We start from the raw sequence: 21,118 nt of genomic DNA, 5'->3' as shown, positions 1-21,118 counted from the left end.
ACTACGCAGCAAATAATATAATAATTTGTTTTACACACTAATACAAAGTTTCGTAAAAACCAAACAATACAAGGCATATAGGACTAAAAAGCTGTGTTTACAGTATAACAAGTTCTCGCAATAGAAAATACATAGGCGAGACACAAAGAACGCTAAATGTGAGACTTAAAAACATTAACACTTATGAAAAGAGCTAGATAGAAAAGTTTTAAATTGTTTAACAGTGCTGATCTGAAAATCGTCATAGGAAGTGAGATACACCACGAGGAGAATTCTTTCCAACATATACTTATTGAGGCTTCATACATAAAATTAGCAGACCAACCGCTAAGTCAACCGTCGGTTTAGGCTACGTTAATTCAGCAACCATTATAAAAAAAATCACAATTAACTAGGAAACCTAAAAAATTTAACAATCAAATGGACCTCAGTCAATAGAATTCGTACAAGTACCACGATAGCGAGGCCTAGGACCAAAACACAAGGCTGGAGGCCTTCTTTACCCCTCTTCCTCTCGATCACCACTTTCTTGTTTTAATTGTTTCAGACGACGCGCCGTGATACTGCAGAACATTTCGACATTAATTTTCTTATCAGTGATCCATTTTCACTGGTACGTGTGTGACGTGATGTTTGTGCCCTTGACTTCTGTGCAGTGACACTGCTTATAATAATTTCTCCAGTCTGGACTTCAAGATGTTGGTGTACTGGTCGGGTATGATACATTTTTTTTAGTGGTGGTCCATTGTCGCTTTTTAGACTTTAAGTGCATGTTTATGTACTAAATCTTTTTACAAGTGACGAAGAGAGTATATTTTAATCCTCGAAACGCAATGTTATACATTTTATAACATATAACAAAGGCAAATTTTGGAAATTTCCTCCTTTACTGTCATTTACAGAAAGTTTTATTTTTAGTATGATTTTTCTAAAATTCATATTTTCTTGATTAAACGTATCCCAAACTCCCTAGTTTTCAAATATTTTGCCAAAATTTAAACAAACTGAACTTACTAGTTTGTATAATTTACATTAAAGTAGTATCCGATGGTCATATCTTTGACGTTGAAAGTGCTTTGAATAAAGTTTTAAAGTACTAGATCATCAATTCGTAAATCGTTATAATAATTAATTGTAAACATGGTCAGTTGTCCTAGCAACACTTCGGACTTAACTTGGAATTTGGATTTCAAGACGTGTTATGTCGTTTACATTGCTGATCATTAACATCCTTCTCAACGAAGTGTCTTCAACGATCATCGTTTATGTTTACTGATACTAGTAGGAAGAAAATCTAAATACATGGCATACAAGGTAAATATATAAAATAAATTATCATCCCTGCAACACGTTAAAGCAACCACCATAAACAGAAACACGTCGCTGAGTTCTTTCAGGGGGTTGAATAATGTATTTTTGTGTTAAAATATTGAAAAGGAAAAAAAATAATATTCGCAGGGGATGGGAGATGTTAGGTAATGGAGGACCTGTAATGTCGGAATAAATACAACCAATGTACAATAAAATATCAGTTGCAAAGGTAAGTTCTAAACTACTCTTAGGAACCATAACTACTTGTTCTTTGAATAGGCGTATTTAATAACTATTAATAATATTTCACTTCTTCACTTCCGAAAGAAAACGTTTCAGTGATATTGTACGTATCCAGCTTCATGTATTGAACGAACCTTAGAACGGTTAATACAAACTGAAATAAAATAGGCGAAAAGGATAATAATACGTAGTTTAGGATAGCACAGTATTGGTACCCCAGCTGCGCATGTTTAGTTAAATCATTATTTCTCGGTTTCTATTACCGACGTCATTGTCGGTATACATATATGTTCTAAAGTGTTTTAGAAGTTACAGTGCATTTTTATTTAAAATAATGGTAAGATTACTCTTTGAATGATGAATCGAAATAAAAAAATACCAAAAATAGTTGTAAGCGGAAACAACCCAAAGCATTTAATATCTTCTTTGGTTATGAAAATTTAGGAACTCTAATAATTTTCCCCAAGATAAATCAATAAATTATTACCAGACAAAAGTGAAAAGTTTTAATCGTCAATCAACAGCCAGAATCACAGCCAGTACACGAAGGTGTTGATGGAATAAGCCTCGATGTCAACTTCGATATAACCATGGTCTGAAACTTCTACAGTCACATGCGCCGTCTCGTTCCTCCTGTAAAAAACATATATTTTATTACTTTTATAACAAACTATTTTAACGTGTGCGCCAGTTCGTTAATTTAAAAAATACTCAATGCCTTGCCTTTCTTAACACAACCATGACCGGTAACACTGGTTGTTGCCTTTATTTTTGAAGCCAATGGCGATGAACATTGAAGTAAAATAATATCACAATCTTTAAGAGACGAAACTCCTGCCAGACATTCATCAGGAATTCTCCTACTGTTTTGAAACCGGAGAGCAGTGGTTTTTAACAAAAATATTATCTTGAGAGAAAGGAGACGAATAATGTCAGGGAATATTATTGTATAAAAAGGGAATATTATCGTATAAAAAGTGGGTATATAAAGGGAATAATATCGTCTTAACTATTTGAAACTGGTATCATTTTAAACTTTCGATGTCGGGCTTATTGATGATTATACACAAAATCGTAAAATAACCAATTTTTGGAATAAAACAAGCTATGAAATTTATAGCAGTAGTGTTTACAAATGCAATAGAAATATATGTACACAAGCAAACACTTTGACCTGTAATTTCCGTATCATGTATTTTTAAGAAATTGTAAGTTACGTATAATCAAAGACGTGTAATACCACTCTGTGTTACGCACATGAATTTAAAGATATCGAGTTGAAGGTATTGATGAAACTTTACTTTTTGAATGGATTATCTAGAGTACTAACCTAGAAATGTTTTCCCATTAGTTCAGGTTAGATACAGGTAATGGTTTGTTATTATTTGCCCAAACCATGATTTGAACCAGAATCCTAGCGGAAATAATAACTTGGACTCTAACCTCTCAGCTAATTAACCTTGGTTTATTTTCACAAGCGAAATTTTACAAGTATTAGCTTTGGTTTTTAATTACACAGGGGATACATCCTCTATATGAACGTGGTGTACTGAAGTCCAGGGGTTTATTCCAGTTAGTCCTGAGGCCCGACACTAGGGCTGCGCCACATGACTTGTCACCGTACAAATATTTGTTACCTGTGCTACCTGATCCTCTCCACAGAGGGCAGTCTGAGTGCTTAGCCGTGCCCCAATTTATAGAATTGGGTGAGTTTTATCTGTGTCAGTAATGAAATGAAAAATGTTAGTTATATCACGATATGGCCATTGTATGCCTTCTCCTATCGGTATCGCCGAATTTTGTGCTATTATGTAAGAGGAACATTGATTCTAATTACAGTCAGGTCTGTTTGAGGGCAGTATTTAAGTGAAGGTTTCCAATGACATAATGTTTGATGGCCGCAAGGTACGTCACGTTGTACAATGAGATGTGAGAGGGTTGGAGAACAGTCACGCAAAGATTACCGGAAAGTCAAGTTGCACGTAATCATTCAGATAGAAGTTTTCGTCTCTTCTTCTTCTAAGGGGCGGCCTATTGCTACGAACTTAAGTAAGGCTTTTTGCGCACCCCAAAATTATACCACTATGCCAAACAGCTTACAGTTTCAGCTATTCTGTAAACCGCAGAAAACAACAAATTATGCCCCACCTGGGGATATTCACCGCCCTTTTCCAGACTACTAAAGATGGCATAGCGTTCTCTTGGTATTGAAGGGCAAGCAAAAACATGTTTAAGCTATGAGTGTCGTCATACAAGGGAATCAATAGCGCTAATTACGCTAAAACTTTATAAAGGATACGCACGTGCTGTGTACTATAATAGTGTAGCTGCCGTCGGAATTGGTAGTGGCTAGACAGTCCACAACGGACGGTAGGAATTGCCACGGGTCAGGAGAAGCTCCTGCCGAGGAATACAACTCCGCGTCTTCTTCTGGATGTTTCATCATGGACATAAAAATAACGTCCGCCCTCGGGGTTTTCTTCTGGTTGGATTCCACCTGGAGTCTTTTAGAGCCTGGAGGGATGAATTTGGAGAAGTGGCCGAGGGCGTAGAAGACCGGTTGTTTGTAGAATTCTCCGGAAGTTTTGTTGACCACGACCGCCCCCGCGACGTCGAGCCCCAGGGAGGGACCTCCTTCGTGGTCCACCGCCAGGTTCCAGTCCATGTAGGTCTGCGCCCAGTGGTTTAGATTCTGCATAAAACCAACGAAAATACAATATTGAATAATGATTTCCTGTAACTCACTACATTAAAAACCCATTAAATTTGTGTTTTACAAGTAAAATCTTAAAAGTTTCTCATTGCTTGATGTAAGTTTACTCAACCTCAACAGGTTTAAAGTAACAAATAAATGTTTGAATTTACTTTAAAAATTCATATGTTATTAATGACGGCAAAATTACCAACGTTAACGAAGAAAAGAAATACAGAATGTTCATGTGATTGTTCTCCCTTCCATTTAAATATATGTAGGGTGAGTATGATTTTCGCTAATAATTTCAACAAAGTTATAATATAGTTCGAATTATATATTTTCAATTAAAATACTTATCGACGTTCTCTGTATTTAATTATTACCTTAGTAGTATCTTAAATTTTCAAGTTATTAACTTATGTGGATGTTTAAACATTACGACTTAAGCATTGCTTGAATAAAGAATATTTATAATAGGGTCATGTTACTTCTCAGAAATTAATTGGTGCCAATTGAAAACATTAGGCTAATTTATAACTGCAACGATTGTTTTATTACCTCAATTAAATTGTATGAATATGTCGCTGCCACTATCCAAGGGCCCAAATATTTAGATATGGGTTCTGAAAAAAATAAACAGACATAAGTATTTTATTAGTATTATCTATGTATATTATGCTAATATTTACCAAGCTTCAAATAATAGCTAACGTTTAAAACTTCTCTACCTGTTTTTATGTTGCTTGTGTGACAAAAATATTCACTAACCATAATGGAAAATTAGATGTTGCATCATACAAGTAAGATGGGGCCAACGATATACTAAAGTAGTATTCAGATCAGTGGAAGTTTTTATTTTTTATTCTCTTTTAAGCCTCAGCTCTTGGTTATGCTGGCTTGTTTTTGGTCACTGTGGCTGTTATTCCTATCATGATTGGACCTCCCCGGGATTTGAACCCGTGATCTCTCAGTTAGAGCCGTGACTGTATTCACTAGCCTACGGAGGAGGACAACGGAAGTTTCAAATCATCAATGTCATATGTTTATATAAAATCATATGATTCGATTCAAGTTTGACCCAACGAATTATACTAATGGAACGCGCTCTGGGCCGGAGAAACCGAGCCGAAATCCTGGCCTGCGTTCCGAGTCTGCAGGCGCTGGAAATGGGCAAGAAATCACTCCGCCCATATGTCTGGCATTCTAGTAATGATCTAACATCACTTTAAAACGCCTTCTAGACTTAATAATATTGTTAGATACCACAATTTATTTATTATTACAAAATAACTGCTTTTTGCCGTGGATTTTTATTTTTAATTAATAAAACAGATTTTTGTACAATATGAAAATAACTGAGATTTTGACTTGGTATTTTACTTATAAAGTCGCAAACGAAGATTACAGACATTAAAATATTTCCCAGGTAGAAAAGCAATTTTTTAATGACAGTATTTTATTTCAAAGTAAACTACATAAAATGTACAAACTCCAATGGCTGTTGCATATGAGATTGAAAATAAAACATTGTTGGAACTGCTTCATTTTTTAGACATTTACTTAGTGTGTCAGCCCAAATTAAATGGTAATCATGTTCAGTAAATTGTTTACTGCATAAAAACAGCATGTTTTGTTGGCTTAAAATTTTGTTCTCTTTGTGACAGTAATCCACTTTTTTTTAATAAATCGTCATCATTCAATGGAAAGTTAAAACAAACAAATAATAAAATACAGGTAGGTGAAAATCACAAAGATCCAATAATTATAAAGTAGAGTAGGTCAGTAGATATTGTTTTTAGCAATGATTTATAAGTTTATGCATTTATAAGTGCTATAACGACCAACATTGATATCTTGGATCAATGCGGATGAAATAATTGAGTGATAAGCATGTTTTACTCAACTATATAATTATTGTTCATGATAAAAAACGATAGCTTATTAATTTAATTATTAACAGCCTTACCGTACTTTTAGTTATTTGGGTAACCCTGTCAATAATTTGGCAATACAGAAATTAATATTGGTGAGAATTATTATTTTAGAAGTTAGCAACTCGGCGAGTTCTTGCCCACTTTAAGCGCCTGCAAGTCCATGGATACACCCGAAACGCACAGCTGTGTGCGACCGGAAAACACAACATGTGGCTTATGGGTAGTGCGCGTTCCAGTAGTATAGTTCTTTAGTTTGACCTTGAAGCTCGTATTGATCTGAACACTATACTGAGAGTCATACCGAAGTTGATACTGGATTCAGTGTACATAATCATCTTGTCCGGGAAGTCCTGGTGCAGCCCGGTCAGGATGGAAGGCGAAGATAACCAGTCGAAGTACCAATGGAGTGCCACACCGTCCAGGTATTGGTACACCTCAGGATCTTCTGCGAACTGGAGAGATAACGATAGATGAGATACGGTATCTCTGTCAACACAGTACTGGATATGATGGTCTTGGCCTATTGATATTACGTATTTTGCTTTAATGGAAAATCGATATGCGTCTCTCATATTAGATACTTTAAGCTTAATTTTGCAAGAAATTCAATTTGATTTTTTAAAAAGGATACAAAAATAAAATAAAAATCTAAAAAATTAGTCTGAAGTAGATTTTTACTTTAGCCATTAGATCTCCTCATATACTTTTTATTGGATTTCAGTATTGAATTGAATTAATTAAGGTGGCAACAGAATTCAACTTAATTACATCAAATTAAAAGTATCCACTCTGGAGTAATACAAAATAAATGAACACGAGTAAATGCGTAAACGAACGTCCAGACTACTGAGATAATACTATTTTTGTACATCAATGATGAAAACCTAATACATTTTAAAGATAGGCTATGCAACAGCCTCAGTGTTTACATTGTTACGATCAGTACATATAAGGTAAACAAAATCTTACTCGAGACAACCAGTACGGAGCAAAGACTCTAGCGTCATCTAAAGCCACAAACTTGACGTTACTGAAGTTCGAAGCCAACAGCAACGGCTTGAGATGCTCCTTGAGCCAAAGTCTCTGGATAGGAGCCGTCACCAAGGTGCTGTTTAGAGAGTTGAGAGCTATCGGCAGAACCATCGATAGCATCACTTCGTTACCCCCGCTCAAAGCCCAGATGTCCATGCCAAGCTTCTGGTAAGCTTCTAAAAACCTGTTTACATCCGATAAATTATTTTCAATGCTTTAGTGCAATATAATAAACACGTGTTTACGCAAATAGACGTGTCAATGCTTTGCAATTGGTATTGTGCCTGAGCGTTCTCATGATCTCTAATCACATTTTTATGTAAGTTTCTGATAAAGGCTCCAAGGTCCGTGAGTGACACATCCCAGGAAGGCTTGGTCCAAGAGATGTAAACCCTTTTGACCGACTAAGCTTGAATGGTTTACTGATGGCCCTCAGACTAAAAGCGGCACCGGTGCTGAAATTGCAGAAACTAATTAGTGTGTGTGTGTGTGTGTGTGTGTGTGTGTGTGTGTGTGTGTGTGTGTGTGTGTGTGTGTGTGTGTGTGTGTGTGTGTGTGTGTGTGTGTGTGTTCGCGCAATAACAATTCTGAGTAAATAACCAAAATTATATAGTGAACTGTACTTATAATACCTTATACAAATACTGATTTACTTTAAATAAATTAAAACATATATTTGGATTATTAATAAAACTCTTCAAAAGGAAATTCAAATATTAATACTGTGTAAGGATTGCTGTAGATGGAGCTTATATTACATTTCACTGTTAAATTACATGAAAAACATAAAACCAATATTTAAAACTTTTATTTGTTTTGTGAGGCCTTTCAATAGCGAGGCTATCATCTTCAGACACATCACAAAAGTGTGTCTGAAGATGATAGTCTCGCTATTGAAAGGCCTCACAAAACAAATAAAAGTTTTAAATATTGGTTTTATGTTTTTCATGTAATTTAACTATGTAAGGATACTTTAAACTCTTTTCCAAAAGTAACAATAATAATCCAGACTAACATAAACAAACTACAGTATAGTCTAAGCTACTGCAAGTGTATGAAATAGTAATAGAACAATAATAAATACAAATACAAAAACTAAAAAAGAAAAGAAAACAACATCGCCGACCGGAAAAAAAAACAATGAGCTTATGAAGGGTTTTCCAAGGAAAGGCCTTGAACACTACCTTACCAATCTTCTACTGCGGCATAGAGTTATCCTGGATGGTTTTTAAGCTGTTTTCTATTCCTTCAAGATCAAAGATCTTACTGTTTGTTTGGTCCCAGATCATGGGAATTTCGCGAAAAACTTTAGTTGAATACAAGTTAAATAAAAATACAAAAACACAACAAATTTCTATTTCATATTTGTACACTGGCAACACATTAATCTGACGAAAGGGTTGTGTACATATTGCAACTGAAATAGAAGATTATAACTTTATTTACTGTAAGAGATTATTACCATTTGTGTCTGTAGACGGCCCAATGCAAGGACACTTTCGTGGTTAAGAAAAGCATTTTAATGATGGAAAGCGTTCAGAATGTATAGTAAAATATTAGTTTTAAACATTCCACATATTAGCTAGTTTAGAAAGCAAAAATAACGATACATAAAAAAAATAAGTGCGTCACTTACAAAACATCAACCATAACTATATCATACCATTTTACATTTTAATTGATTAACCAAAGGGAGAGAAAGAGATACAAATCTTTTACTTGATGTGGTACTGTGCCCAGGTGCGGAGATACTTGGCTCTCACGTATCCACTGTGATTATTGTCGTTGTCTTTCATCCATGCTGGAGCCATCCAGGTGCAGCCTATCAGCTTTATCCCTCGCTCACTCACAGACATGGCCTTCTTGATGAAAGGAATCTGCAAGGGTAAGCATCTCTGAAGGTAATCTATTCAAGCTGTAGTCAAGACCCGTTATCAAATCTTAGAAGTTAAAGTCTCACCTTATAATTATGGTCTTCTTCAGTAAGATTGAAGTATTGGAGGTCTTTCATCGAAAGGAACATCATCAAGAGTATAAGGTCTAGGGGAGAAATCAGTTCCACCAATAGGAAGCCGTCCGAGATTATACTCAATGCCTGATGTTCCAAAATACGATCTGAAATGAGCGACATGATTTATTCTTAACATACATTTTTGAGGCGTGACATGATAGAATAACATTAAACGAATTGTGTTCTCAGATTTATTAAATACACTCCAATCCTTGAAGATTGGTTTTGGTATATAAGTACAGTGAAACTTTCTTATGAATATAAAAAACAAACATGTCTTAGAAACCATGCTACATTTGCTTTGTTTGTTAATGTAGCCTGCATGATGTTAATATAAACTATGAAAAATTTCAAACGGTATATCAAATTGATATATTGCTTGCCAATGTTTAATATTTTTACAAATATTCTTTGTGTTGCTACAAATCACTGGGTTATCTGGGTTATTCTATCCTTAAAAATTGACAGTAAAATGATGTATCCGTTGGTCAAAGTCAAAGTCAAAATTTCTTTATTGCCATAATAACATAAGTACATGCATTGGCTTGCGTCAAAGTAAATATAACTAAAAACTACTAGCAATCTATGTGTATCTATGTATGGTACTCTATCTACCTTTAATATACTCTTCTATAGAATAAAAACAATTTTCAATTAGAAATGACTTGAGCTTTCTTTTAAAATAGTTTAGATCCAAGTTAGATTTAAGGTGATCAGGGAGAGCGTTAAACAATGATATGGCACTGTGATAGGTGTGATGTTTAAAGAAGGAAGTGGTATGATAAGGAATATTCAGTTTTTGTTTGTTTCGCAGGTTATATCCAGATTGAGGGACAAGAGATTGAAAAATACCATGGTTCAGCTTAAAAAACATCAAAATGTAAAAATTGTAAACACAAGGAAATGTCAGAACTTCAAGCTTTTTAAAAACAGATTTACAAGACTCTCTTTGACGAATGCCAGAAACAATTCGCATTGCCCTCTTCTGCAAGACAAAGATACAATGCGTATTGCATCTCTCGGAACCCCAGATGGTTACCGCATAAGAAAGGAAAGGAAAAATAAGTGCATAATATGTTGTAAGTAGAACATCAGTGTTTACAAAATGAGAAAGCCTACGCAGTACAAATATTCCAGAACTTATCCTCTGCGCCACGTCGCTTATATGACAGGAAAAACTTAAATTTCTGTCAATAGATAAGCCCAAAAACCTTAACGCTTTGTTCAGAAAAGACTTCTACATCATCAACCCAAACACTAAGGTCATCATTATGCTTTCTTGTGATAGCAAATTCAAGTAATGTGGTTTTATTAGTGTTGATAACTAATCCATTTTCTTGGAACCATTGGACTATCCGGTTAGATTCTACAAAGGTTTTGACCTCCATGATTTCACGACATTGGCTCTCTATCACAATTGATGTGTCGTCCGCAAACAAGCACAAGTGGGCATCTGAGATACATCTTCTAAGATCATTAATATATAAAATAAACAAAAGAGGACCCAGAATGGAACCCTGGGGTACACCCGCCTTAACAGTTTGCACATCAGAATACCAATGCTTTAAAGTGTTTCCATCCACAAAAGGCAACTCTACAACTTGTCGACGTTCTTTCAAGTAAGAAGAAAACCACTGCTTTGCGACACCACGTATACCAATGCTCTCAAGCTTCTTTAGTAGATGCTCATGAGGAACCATGTCGAATGCCTTTCGCAAATCGAAAAATACACCAGAAGCAAACTTGCCTCTATCCAGAGCCTTGATGACTTTATCAATGAAAGTAAACATAGCATTGACAGTTGACCCCCCTTTGACAAATCCAAACTGGTTGCTGAACAAAATGTTATTTTGAATCAGAAAAGACCATAATCTACTCAAAGCTGCCTTTTCAAAAACCTTAGAGAACGTTGAAACAATGGAGATCGGTCTAAAGTTATCGAGATCATCAACTTTTCCTCTTTTGTGCAATGGCTTTACGATAGCTAGTTTTACACACATCTGGAAAGATTCCACTTTCAAAAGAACAGTTAACGAGATGCACAAGTGGTTCAGCAAGGGATTCCCAACATGACTTAAGCACTTTAGATGACACGTTGTCATAGCCTGAGGATGGCTTTGCTTTTAAAGATTTTATAATGTCTGACATTTCCTTCCTACAAACAGGAGTAAAAAAACAAAGAATAGGTGTTTATAGCAGGAAAGATAATCTGAAAAAAACTCCCCCAGTAGAAGTGAAACCATTATGGGAAACATTTATAAAGAAATTATTAATAATATTTGAGACCAGCTTTGGATCACTCACATCAACGCCCTCTTCATCCTTAATGGGTTTGAGGAACGAAGCATTGGTGCTTTTTCTTTCCCCTATTTTTCATTCACTATATCCCATACAGTTTTTTGCTTTATTTGAAGAGTTCTGGATCTCCTCCAGCACTTTAGCTGATTTTGCAATTCTAATTTTAGACTTGTATTGCCGTTTTAATGATAGAATAATGCTGTCTTCTCACATCAGAAGAATTCCAAATCTTTAGTCAATTGATACCACTGGATGACCTCATCACGAAGTTTCAGTTGATCAAACACTTAGAGACACTTTACCTTTTGAGAGACATTCTTACGAATTCTAATTTTCTTCTTAGGAAATACTTGATCAAAATAATACGATATGGATGATCCAAAAATAAGCATTTTATCGTCCATTTTATCTGCCTCATAGACCGTGGACCAAGTTTCTCTCATGAGTAAATACCTGAAAATACGGATATTATCCTCTGAAAATGATCGCCTAAGTAAAAACCTGGGGTGGTTAGCGTTCCCAGGAAGTGATAACTTAACAATTACCACCTGAGCATGGTGATCAGACAATGCCGTGATTAAAACAGAGGCATTACAAGTGGAATCAGGAAGATCAGTGTAGACATGGTCTATCAAAGACTTTGAGTTTTTTAAATTCTCTAGTGTATGATGTGATTTTATTTCCCAACCCATGAGAGATCATCATGTACAAAAAGTTGTCAGCTTTAATATGAAGAAACAGATAAATTGACATTAAAATCACCTACAACAATTGTTTTACCCTCTGAACTCATCACTTTTGCAAGACAATCCGATAGACGTGCATAAAAAATGTCGTGCTCCTGCATTGAGGAAGAAAATGGCTGTGGTTTATAAGCAGCGACAATAAGGAGGGTTTGATTGTTACCAAACTGAAACCTTGCTGCAGCAAGTTCACACTTACCCTCTAGACAGTAACGTGAGACATCTATGACCTCAGATTTTATAGAAGGTTTACTAAATATACAAACCCCCTCCTTTTTGAAGAGATTTACGACAGAAAGCTGTGATGCCATTAAAACCCTGCAAAGATGTTACTTCAAACTGATAATCTCTTAAATGGTGTTCAGATAAACAAACAATATCTGGATCTTCGGAATCAATAAATATTTGAAAACTGTCTATTTTTCAAGAGAGACCCTGCACGTTGTGATGATGAATTATCTTAAGATTGCGAGTTGATCGATTATTATCTACACAGTTTTCCCGAGACATCGCCTCTAAAAAAGAACTATTGGCAGTTAGGGAGGCACAACAGAGGGTTTTAGATTGGGCCGTCTTAGATAAAAATAGTTTTATCACTGACCAAAATACTTTCATTACTGTCCAAGTTTGCATCAACAGTGAGAAACCCCTGAATCCGGTCACCAATTGCAGTAAAAACACTCAAAAACAACTTCCCCAGCTGGCAGTTGCCTGTTTTTTTTAAGATGTCTTCCATCCTTTGCTAGATGATGCCTTTCACCCAACAATTAGCCTCAACAAAAAACAACATAAAAATTATTGCACATCAGTTTCACTTGTTCATTAAAGTCAAAGAGAGCTCTGTATGTTAAATCAGATCTTATTAATAAGCTGTTAACAAAAACCATGGTATTGGGGAAATGAATTTTTGTGGTGAACAACAGGTCAGCCAGGTCGTGGAGAACCTCCCTCTTACCATGGCCGCCGTTGTAACCCGCCCGTCCCCTATACCACATTTTGAGATTATTCATTCCAACATGGAAATATATTACTGAAAGATTATAGTTGGTATACTTCAATAGTTTCTCCTTTATATCTTTTATTTTTACCACCAGGGCAACATTCCCACCATAGCACCTCTCTTACAACTTGAAATACTAGCATATATCGGATCATAGAGTCACCTATCAATAACATATTGTTTAAATTAGAACAAACCACTTTCACTATTTATAGTGTCACTGTCAGAACTTCCAGTTTGATAACAATTATTACAAGGTAAGTCAACAGTTTCTTCAAGAGCAATTGAACCATTTTTTCTCAGACCCCACTTTGAGTTTTGTCCTTACACATAAATTTTACATTTTTCAGCTCTAGAGACACTTTGTTTTACCTGTTTCTAACATACTGATTTCTTTGTTTCCACAACCCAGATACATTTCTCATATTAGGAAACCTGCGAATCCTGAGGCTCTGAACATAACCAGAGAATCTATTGCTACATTCAATATGAGTTGACTGCTTTAGAACTAACTTTGATTTATCCCTTTTTTCCTTTTATTTAATTTAACCAAGCTCCATTTTTCATTCGAGGATTTTTTTAACATGAGAGGACTTACTACTTGAGTACAAGTAGAAGTGTCTCTAAAGCATTCAACTCCCTCACATGCAGACTTCCATATTTACACTGCACTTAGTAGCTAAAGTACTATTTATTGAGCCAGCATGCTCACGATCAGGACTGGGGCTGTTATAAAACTAATCAATAAAACGATGTTTTAACCTGTGGCAGACAAAAATAATTAAATATTAAACTTAGCATGCACAATTACGTTATACCGCATTCATACCCGTTGTGTTTTGCTGAGGGCAGTTTACAGAGAAGCAATTTTCAGAGGGAATATTCAAATTGGTTGCTGTATACTCAGCAGGAACAGCGTTTAGTTTTGATACAGAATCCAGATGATATGCCATAAGACTAGACTTATCAATAAATAAAAGTGACCAATAAGAGTCCTTCCCCTCGCAAGTTACATTAGTGCCGTTACTGACAGCAACAAAACACATATTTACATGCTTGATAAGCTGGGGAATTTAGCACATCAGATATATAATTACTTTGTTGCCAGATTTAATAGCATGAGAGACAGCGGGACTAAGAAATAAACATTGACCCAAATCATTAGCAATATTTTTGCATTGACTGAAAAGTAGTCATCGATGATATCGCCTCCAACCATTTATCCGTTGACATTTTTTTTAGTTAAATCAAATAAAATTATACTCTGGTCCCTGAAGATAATCTAAAGTTGAAAAAAACCTTTCTTTAATTATATGTCGAATACACATTTTTTATGCACTACAGTGTCACATATTAAGGCACAGTTAAAAGATTAACAAATGTATAACATAATTTATAAAATATATATTAATTCTTGATTATTTGATACACTTTCCTTTACTATTCTTGCAAGAAAATAACTTCAAGCAAAGAAGGTACCGTGTTATTATAAACAAACTGGCAGCCTGTGATAAAGAAGGCATAGTGATTTCTGTTTTGTCATATAGGTCGTTGATTGGTCAAGCTATAACCAATCACACAATAGTTCTGTCCCTTATACATTCTTGTATACGCAGATATATTTTATTAGTGGTTTGGTTTGATACTTGCTGAATAAAGATGGTTATCCTCAGCGAGCCCTTAATATATCAAGAATTGTACTAACAATAATTCGACGTGAAATGAAACGGAAAGCATAGACGATTGTCATGAAACCGTCCACATAAGGTTAATATTTGCTCTAATTATGCTTGAATTAATACTATTTTTATTTACTATTTGATCTAAGTCATTATTTTGTAAATATTTCTATTAAAATAGTTTTATTAAATACAAATTCATTAATATAACCGAATTAAACAAAGTTCAATAATGTAGAGTTTTCAATCTGTATTGACCACACTAGGATAGAGCCGCCATCTAGATCTCGCGCCTGACTTTCTCTTTAATAGTCTATATGATATGTCAACTACACTTATATATTTTAGTACTTTGTGGTTTGTATTATTAAATGTGGATTTATAAACAAGTTATGTTTCCGGTCAGAATGACGAAGCAACAAAGATCTTTACGCAATGATTATTCATGTGATGTATTTAGATAAAGTAAATTACATTATTTGTATATAAGAATCAAAAGAGCAATGTTATATTATCATTTACATATGTAATGCAACTGTTACAATTGTGTACTAATTATTTGCTTCTGTTGTTTAAATGTTAATACGTATTTAGACTTATTTAAACAGCTACGATCTGATTCGACGATACCTCACTTTTGCATCTCACAGTTTTCAGCAATTCCTTTCCATTTTTACGTTCAAAAATCCTCAAGAACCTGTAAAGTTTGTATCCTGTTGTTTTACTTTAATGAGTTACGTTACTCACTCGATCATGTTATTCTGAGCACCAGTAGGTAAGGATGCCAGATGGATTCCTGAAGTATCTGTGAAGGACGCTCCGTAACCAATTATTTCCTGGAATCGTACTGAAGTATTGATTTTGAAGACCACATCTAAAATAATGAATAAAATAATATAATGAACTAACTAAACTTATTTAACAATATTTATAGTGTAATTAAAGTCCTGGAATTGAACTGAAATGTTAAAACAATTTCCTGAGCACGAAATAATTTTGCAACGAGCTGAACATGAGGGTAACATTAACTATATTAGTGATTTTACAATTTAAATAAACATTAACAGTTATTTCTGTTGTTACTGAAAAGCGAGAATTAATGTTTACTTTTATAACTTAATTTTGTTCTATTAGTTTTCAAAGGATCAAAAGTAATGTGCATAATAAATTACATAATTTTATAAATGTGAGAGAAAATTCACTAATTAAATAACAGCATAAATATCAACCACAAAGTTCACAATAAGGATCAGCCTTAAATAATACAAATACAACATAGAACTCAATGAGTAAGTCCAAACTTTGGTAAAAAACATTCCAAACATTACGATTATAACATTTATCTTATTGGAATTCATAATTTTTATTTTAGAAATCACCACAATGTGTACATGATCTTTGAACTTCGAGTTCTGTAAAAAATCATTTTTAAATCTACATCTGGTAAAACTGCAGTTTCTTACATGTAACGATAAAATGGAAATAATTTATTATATTATATATTATATTATATATATTTTATTAATTTGTGCAAAACTGATAGAAGAATGTTCTACTATTGTTGTGTGTATATTAAGTGTTAAATAATGACGTTTGGGCAAAGAAACCGGAAATGTGTAATAGGATGTTAATGACTGCTTATTCGGGATATCAAGTGTCATCTTTCCGTTTCAAATTACTATTTTTGGGATGTTGCTTGTCGCTTAGTGATAGAAATGAGTTCTGTCTTAGTCAGTAAAAGACGAGCTGCCATAGTGATTTTTGGCAGAACTTAACGTGACCAGATTGGAAAATGACAGAATGTTACATGGCTTACCAGCAAGTACGAGCAAGTATGTATGTTTTGAAATGCCGCGGGTGGAGAAAGAGACAATGACATTTAAGCTGGTATATCCGTGAGGCTAGAACAATTGCTCCTAACATTTATTATTCCTTTCGGGTGAACTGAAATTTAGCTAATTAAAAGTTCTCGCCACTACTACATCAATCAAACGACTTACCAGTGACGTTGTCGAAGGAGACGTTCATGAAGGTACCCGTAGTGTGGGAGAAGCCTGGGGTAGAGTTGCTGGTACTGTACCAGTGGTAATGTCCCAGGGGTAGAGGAGTAGGTCTCTCTATAGTGTCGCAGTAGGTAGAGTTACACACACAGACATAGCCCTGACCCGGGTCCCCCTGACGTGGTATACAGCCAAGGTCACCCAGAACTGACGTTCCTGGCAGAGCGTACCAAAGACTTATGATAACAGTTGAAGCAACGAAAATATAAAAAGTAAAGTGTATTAAATATTGCCGAGTATTTAGGTGCTTTTGAACTTCCTCTCAAACCACAATAATGTCCACAACGTAAACTCCGTGTTACCTTGCTGTGGTTAGTGCAAATACAATGACTATTTTTAATTTACTTTCAAAAGAGGGATGTGTTGTTGATACTGTAAGAGATAACTTTAAACCAACCCCATAATTAAAATTACATTGTATATATTTGCGCAAGTAGAGTAGTTTTAGCAAAGAAGATTTGCCTTTAAAAGCTGAAATTATGGCATTTATACTAAAGAGCAAATAAGGCCCTCACCTTAAACAAAATCTAGTACTGAATAAAAATCAAAATATTCTGAAGGTATAAAAATGTTTATGATCATGTTTTAAGACAAAATAATATTTATATTATTTTAGAGATCACTCAACAAACTAGATTGAAGTGTTCGTAGAAAATTATTTTATCTTTTGCTAAAAAGTGTGTATATATTATTTGAGTGGCCTGTATAGAATGCTAAAACACAAGTATTTTATGAATTGTAAAACTATACCTTATACAACTAAGTTTTACTAATAACTTATTTCTTATTTTACAAGTATGAAGACAACAGCATTTCACTAACCTTTTATGCTGAAAAGAATGATCAACCAGATGAACAACATTTCAGTTTTTATAAATTTCCTGAAAAATACAAAACAAAAAAGTTAGTTCCATCTCTGGGTTTATAAACCCGAAACGCGTGTTAAAATTGAGTATATGTTTCTTATAGCGCCCAAATACTAAAGAAAAAAAGAATTTGGACTAATAAGTACTGGCGGCGGATATGTGTGATACCACTACTGACACGGGGATGTACCAGACCCCATTAGTACATTTTAATACACGTACCAAAATGCTTTGTTAAGTATTTATGTGTTTTATTATAACGTAGGTTTTATTTAATTATTGCATCACTGATTGAAGTATTTTCACTAGATTGAAAAAAATGTGACCTGCATTCTTTTCAATCCTTAAAAGTTGGTGTAAAAATGTACAGCTTTTTAATAAATTGGTTTAGAAAATTAAGATTATAGCAAGCTTATACCATTATACAAATGTAAAGTAACATTGAAAATGTATTTTAAATATATTTTAGTTTGGTTTATAATGATACTTATTTTGCTCATTTAACTTTTGAACACTTAAAATATACCTTCTATGTTTGCAAAAACATAACACACGTTTTTCATAAATTTGTTTAATTTATCAAATTCACTGCTTATAATTAACAGCAAAATATGAAGTATTAAAAATACGTGGAATTAACTGGGGGAAATTAATGAATTATTTGTGCAGAAGATTTATTCAATTACGGTAGTCCTTATTCTGGACAAGCTTCGGATTTTAAGTACTCTTCAAACGCAGTTTTCACGTGCGTTATCCACATTGGTTTACTATATTTTGCATAGTAATTACCTTTTTTTATGTTCCTGATCCATGGACACACTATGCATGAAATTTCCTTATTTGCTTTGTTGATTGTTTCTTCCTACAATGGAATTTATGCAATCGATTCCGGCTCAATAAGAAAGTTATCAACTTCATCCTATATATTTAGATATATTGCCTAGTTCTGGCTTAGATTCATATCTCGTGAATGAATCCATTATAAAAATTGTCAACTGTACAGAAAATAGCAAATAAAACACGAGCATCACTTTACAATGATAATTAATTAAATGGAGAAGTTCCGACAGCAGCAAAACACATGTACTGGAGAAGGGGTCTGATGACACCCCAGGGCATTTCGAACCCTCTTTTCACTACAACATATTGACGTGAATTGATATGAGTTAACTTGTAACTGCTTAGAAGCGTAGAATTGCAGCTACCCCTTCCTGTTGTTGTCTCTACATTTACTCAGCTGGGGGTGTGAAAACACCCCGCGCCTGTCTAACATATTTTTGTTCTATTTTTCGGGAAATCTGCAAAATTTAACCAAACCACATAGAAAATATGGTTTTATTTAGACAGCTTTAAATAGTGTAAAATGGAGTATGTTTTGTCAGCCCACATTAAACCTTGCATAGTTAGAGCACTAAGCATACGAAACTAATCGTTATTAATGGATTTATATTCTGCAGAAGTTTAACTTACAAGGATTGGTGTCTGGTAACCTTCCAATCTTATCTCCTAATAGCTCCGACTTATCTATGTAATAGGGCAGACCCTGGCTGATGTTAAGTGAAGATAACATCGATTGAATAGTTCCTTTTACATAAAATAATAAAAATCAGGAGAGTCCGAATACGAACGACCGAGAGAGAATGTATGCAAACATTTGAAAATCTTGATAGGTTTGGTGTGGGGTAATAAAAAGACCAGTGAAAATAAATTACAATTACGTTAGAAGGGGCTAAGTAACATATATACGGGTATTTGCCATGCCGGTACTACATTTGTGTTTCAAAAAGAAAAGTTTTAAATTATACATAAGAGACATATGTATTTGATCATAACCACATAATAATTCTTATTTATTATAAGTAATGAACATGAACATGACTATAACTTGTATTAGTGGTTTGTCATGTTATGGTGAATAAAGTCATACATTCCATATCCCAAATTCCTTATAAATTCCATATACAATTAAACGTACACCCCATATAAATTTCTACTACAACCGGAACCGGTTGTAGTAAAATGATCTTCAGTTTTCCTCTATATGGACAATGTTAAACATCATGCAGTTTTAGGGCATTATTTTTGATCGTACCGTTATGGGCATTTTAAAGATATAAAGATATAACACATCGAAACACCTTTTAGTTTTTCACAAGTTTTATAGGTTATTTTTTTAAATATTTAAACGGTGAAGTACAACAAAGAACCACACAAATATCGGAACTGAATTAAGTTTAAAATTAAACTTATGAAAAAAACTCAAGGTTATTTTATTTAATTACAGCCGGCTATTAAGCTATTAACATTCAATTTAGTTTTTTATTATCTGATTGTAACGATTAAAGTACCAAACGTTTTATAATTCTTTGAACTTTATCGTGAGATTTGGTATAGAAATGTTTAAACAACTAAAACTTTGTTTTAATATTTAGCAATAAATTAGAGTAGAATAAATATTCTTGCAAATTTGCAAAATTATGGCTTACACAGATAAGAGTTATGTAACATTTCTTATTTTATTCCAACCTGAAAAAGCTTCTGGTTAAGTTTGATAACGTAATTTATGAACACCGTCTATAATATACGTATAAGTTATACAAGTTTATATATCTGTTGGAAATATTGTTATCCTTCATAATAAAAAGTAATACAAGCGTATTTAATGTTTTGTGATAGATAATAGAAAATGAAACAATCAAAACTTACATCTGTTTTCACTGCTGATTGCACTGTAGTAACAAAATATTTCCAACGCAAACACAAGATTATATCGTAACACAGACCACGCTTTACTGACTGTTACATAAGATTAGATCACATACAGAAACCGTAAAATATGCTGACTTGTCATTATAATGTGAATTTACTCGATAGATGCGTTTTATACACAATATTCCAAGACGGATACGTCTGTCAGAATGAAGAGTCTGATAAAGTAACAATGATTCACGTAGCTGATAGAACAAATTTCAAGAGGTTGTATTGTATAGTGTTCACAACTGTATATTGGTTATGTAAGATTAATGACCCAATATTCCTAATTTTCATCGTCATCTTACTAAGGTAAATTATAAAAGGTTACGCTTCAGAAGTCTGAGATATCCCCTTCAGCATTGGGGGGGGGGGGGGGGGGCATGATGAGTAGCGTATGCTACCCCAACTATTGTTAAGCAGAATGTGTACAAAAGGAGAGAATACGATTGAAGAAGATAAAGACTTCAAAGTTGAATAAAGTCTCCTAATATC

At 34.1% G+C, this 21,118-nt stretch overlaps 1 protein-coding gene across 1 annotated transcript; it reads right to left on the bottom strand.

The window, feature by feature from the left end:
* Positions 1-2,045: 2,045 nt before the first annotated feature.
* Positions 2,046-20,768, bottom strand: LOC124355908 (putative glucosylceramidase 4). The gene is made up of 11 exons (XM_046807061.1): positions 20,579-20,768; positions 17,829-17,887; positions 16,947-17,162; positions 15,694-15,820; positions 9,198-9,330; positions 8,935-9,092; positions 7,153-7,399; positions 6,485-6,635; positions 4,808-4,872; positions 3,858-4,246; positions 2,046-2,187 (listed from the first exon to the last, which is right to left on the bottom strand). Coding segments are annotated over exons 1-11 (1,650 nt in total). The 5' UTR covers positions 20,581-20,768; the 3' UTR covers positions 2,046-2,084.
* Between the last annotated feature and the right edge of the window lie 350 nt (positions 20,769-21,118).

This window comes from Homalodisca vitripennis, chromosome 2 (assembly GCF_021130785.1).
Source record: "Homalodisca vitripennis isolate AUS2020 chromosome 2, UT_GWSS_2.1, whole genome shotgun sequence".
NCBI classification, from domain to species: domain Eukaryota; kingdom Metazoa; phylum Arthropoda; class Insecta; order Hemiptera; family Cicadellidae; genus Homalodisca; species Homalodisca vitripennis.
The sequence above is the reverse complement of the archived record's forward strand: the minus strand, read 5'-3'. Positions and strand labels throughout refer to the sequence as shown.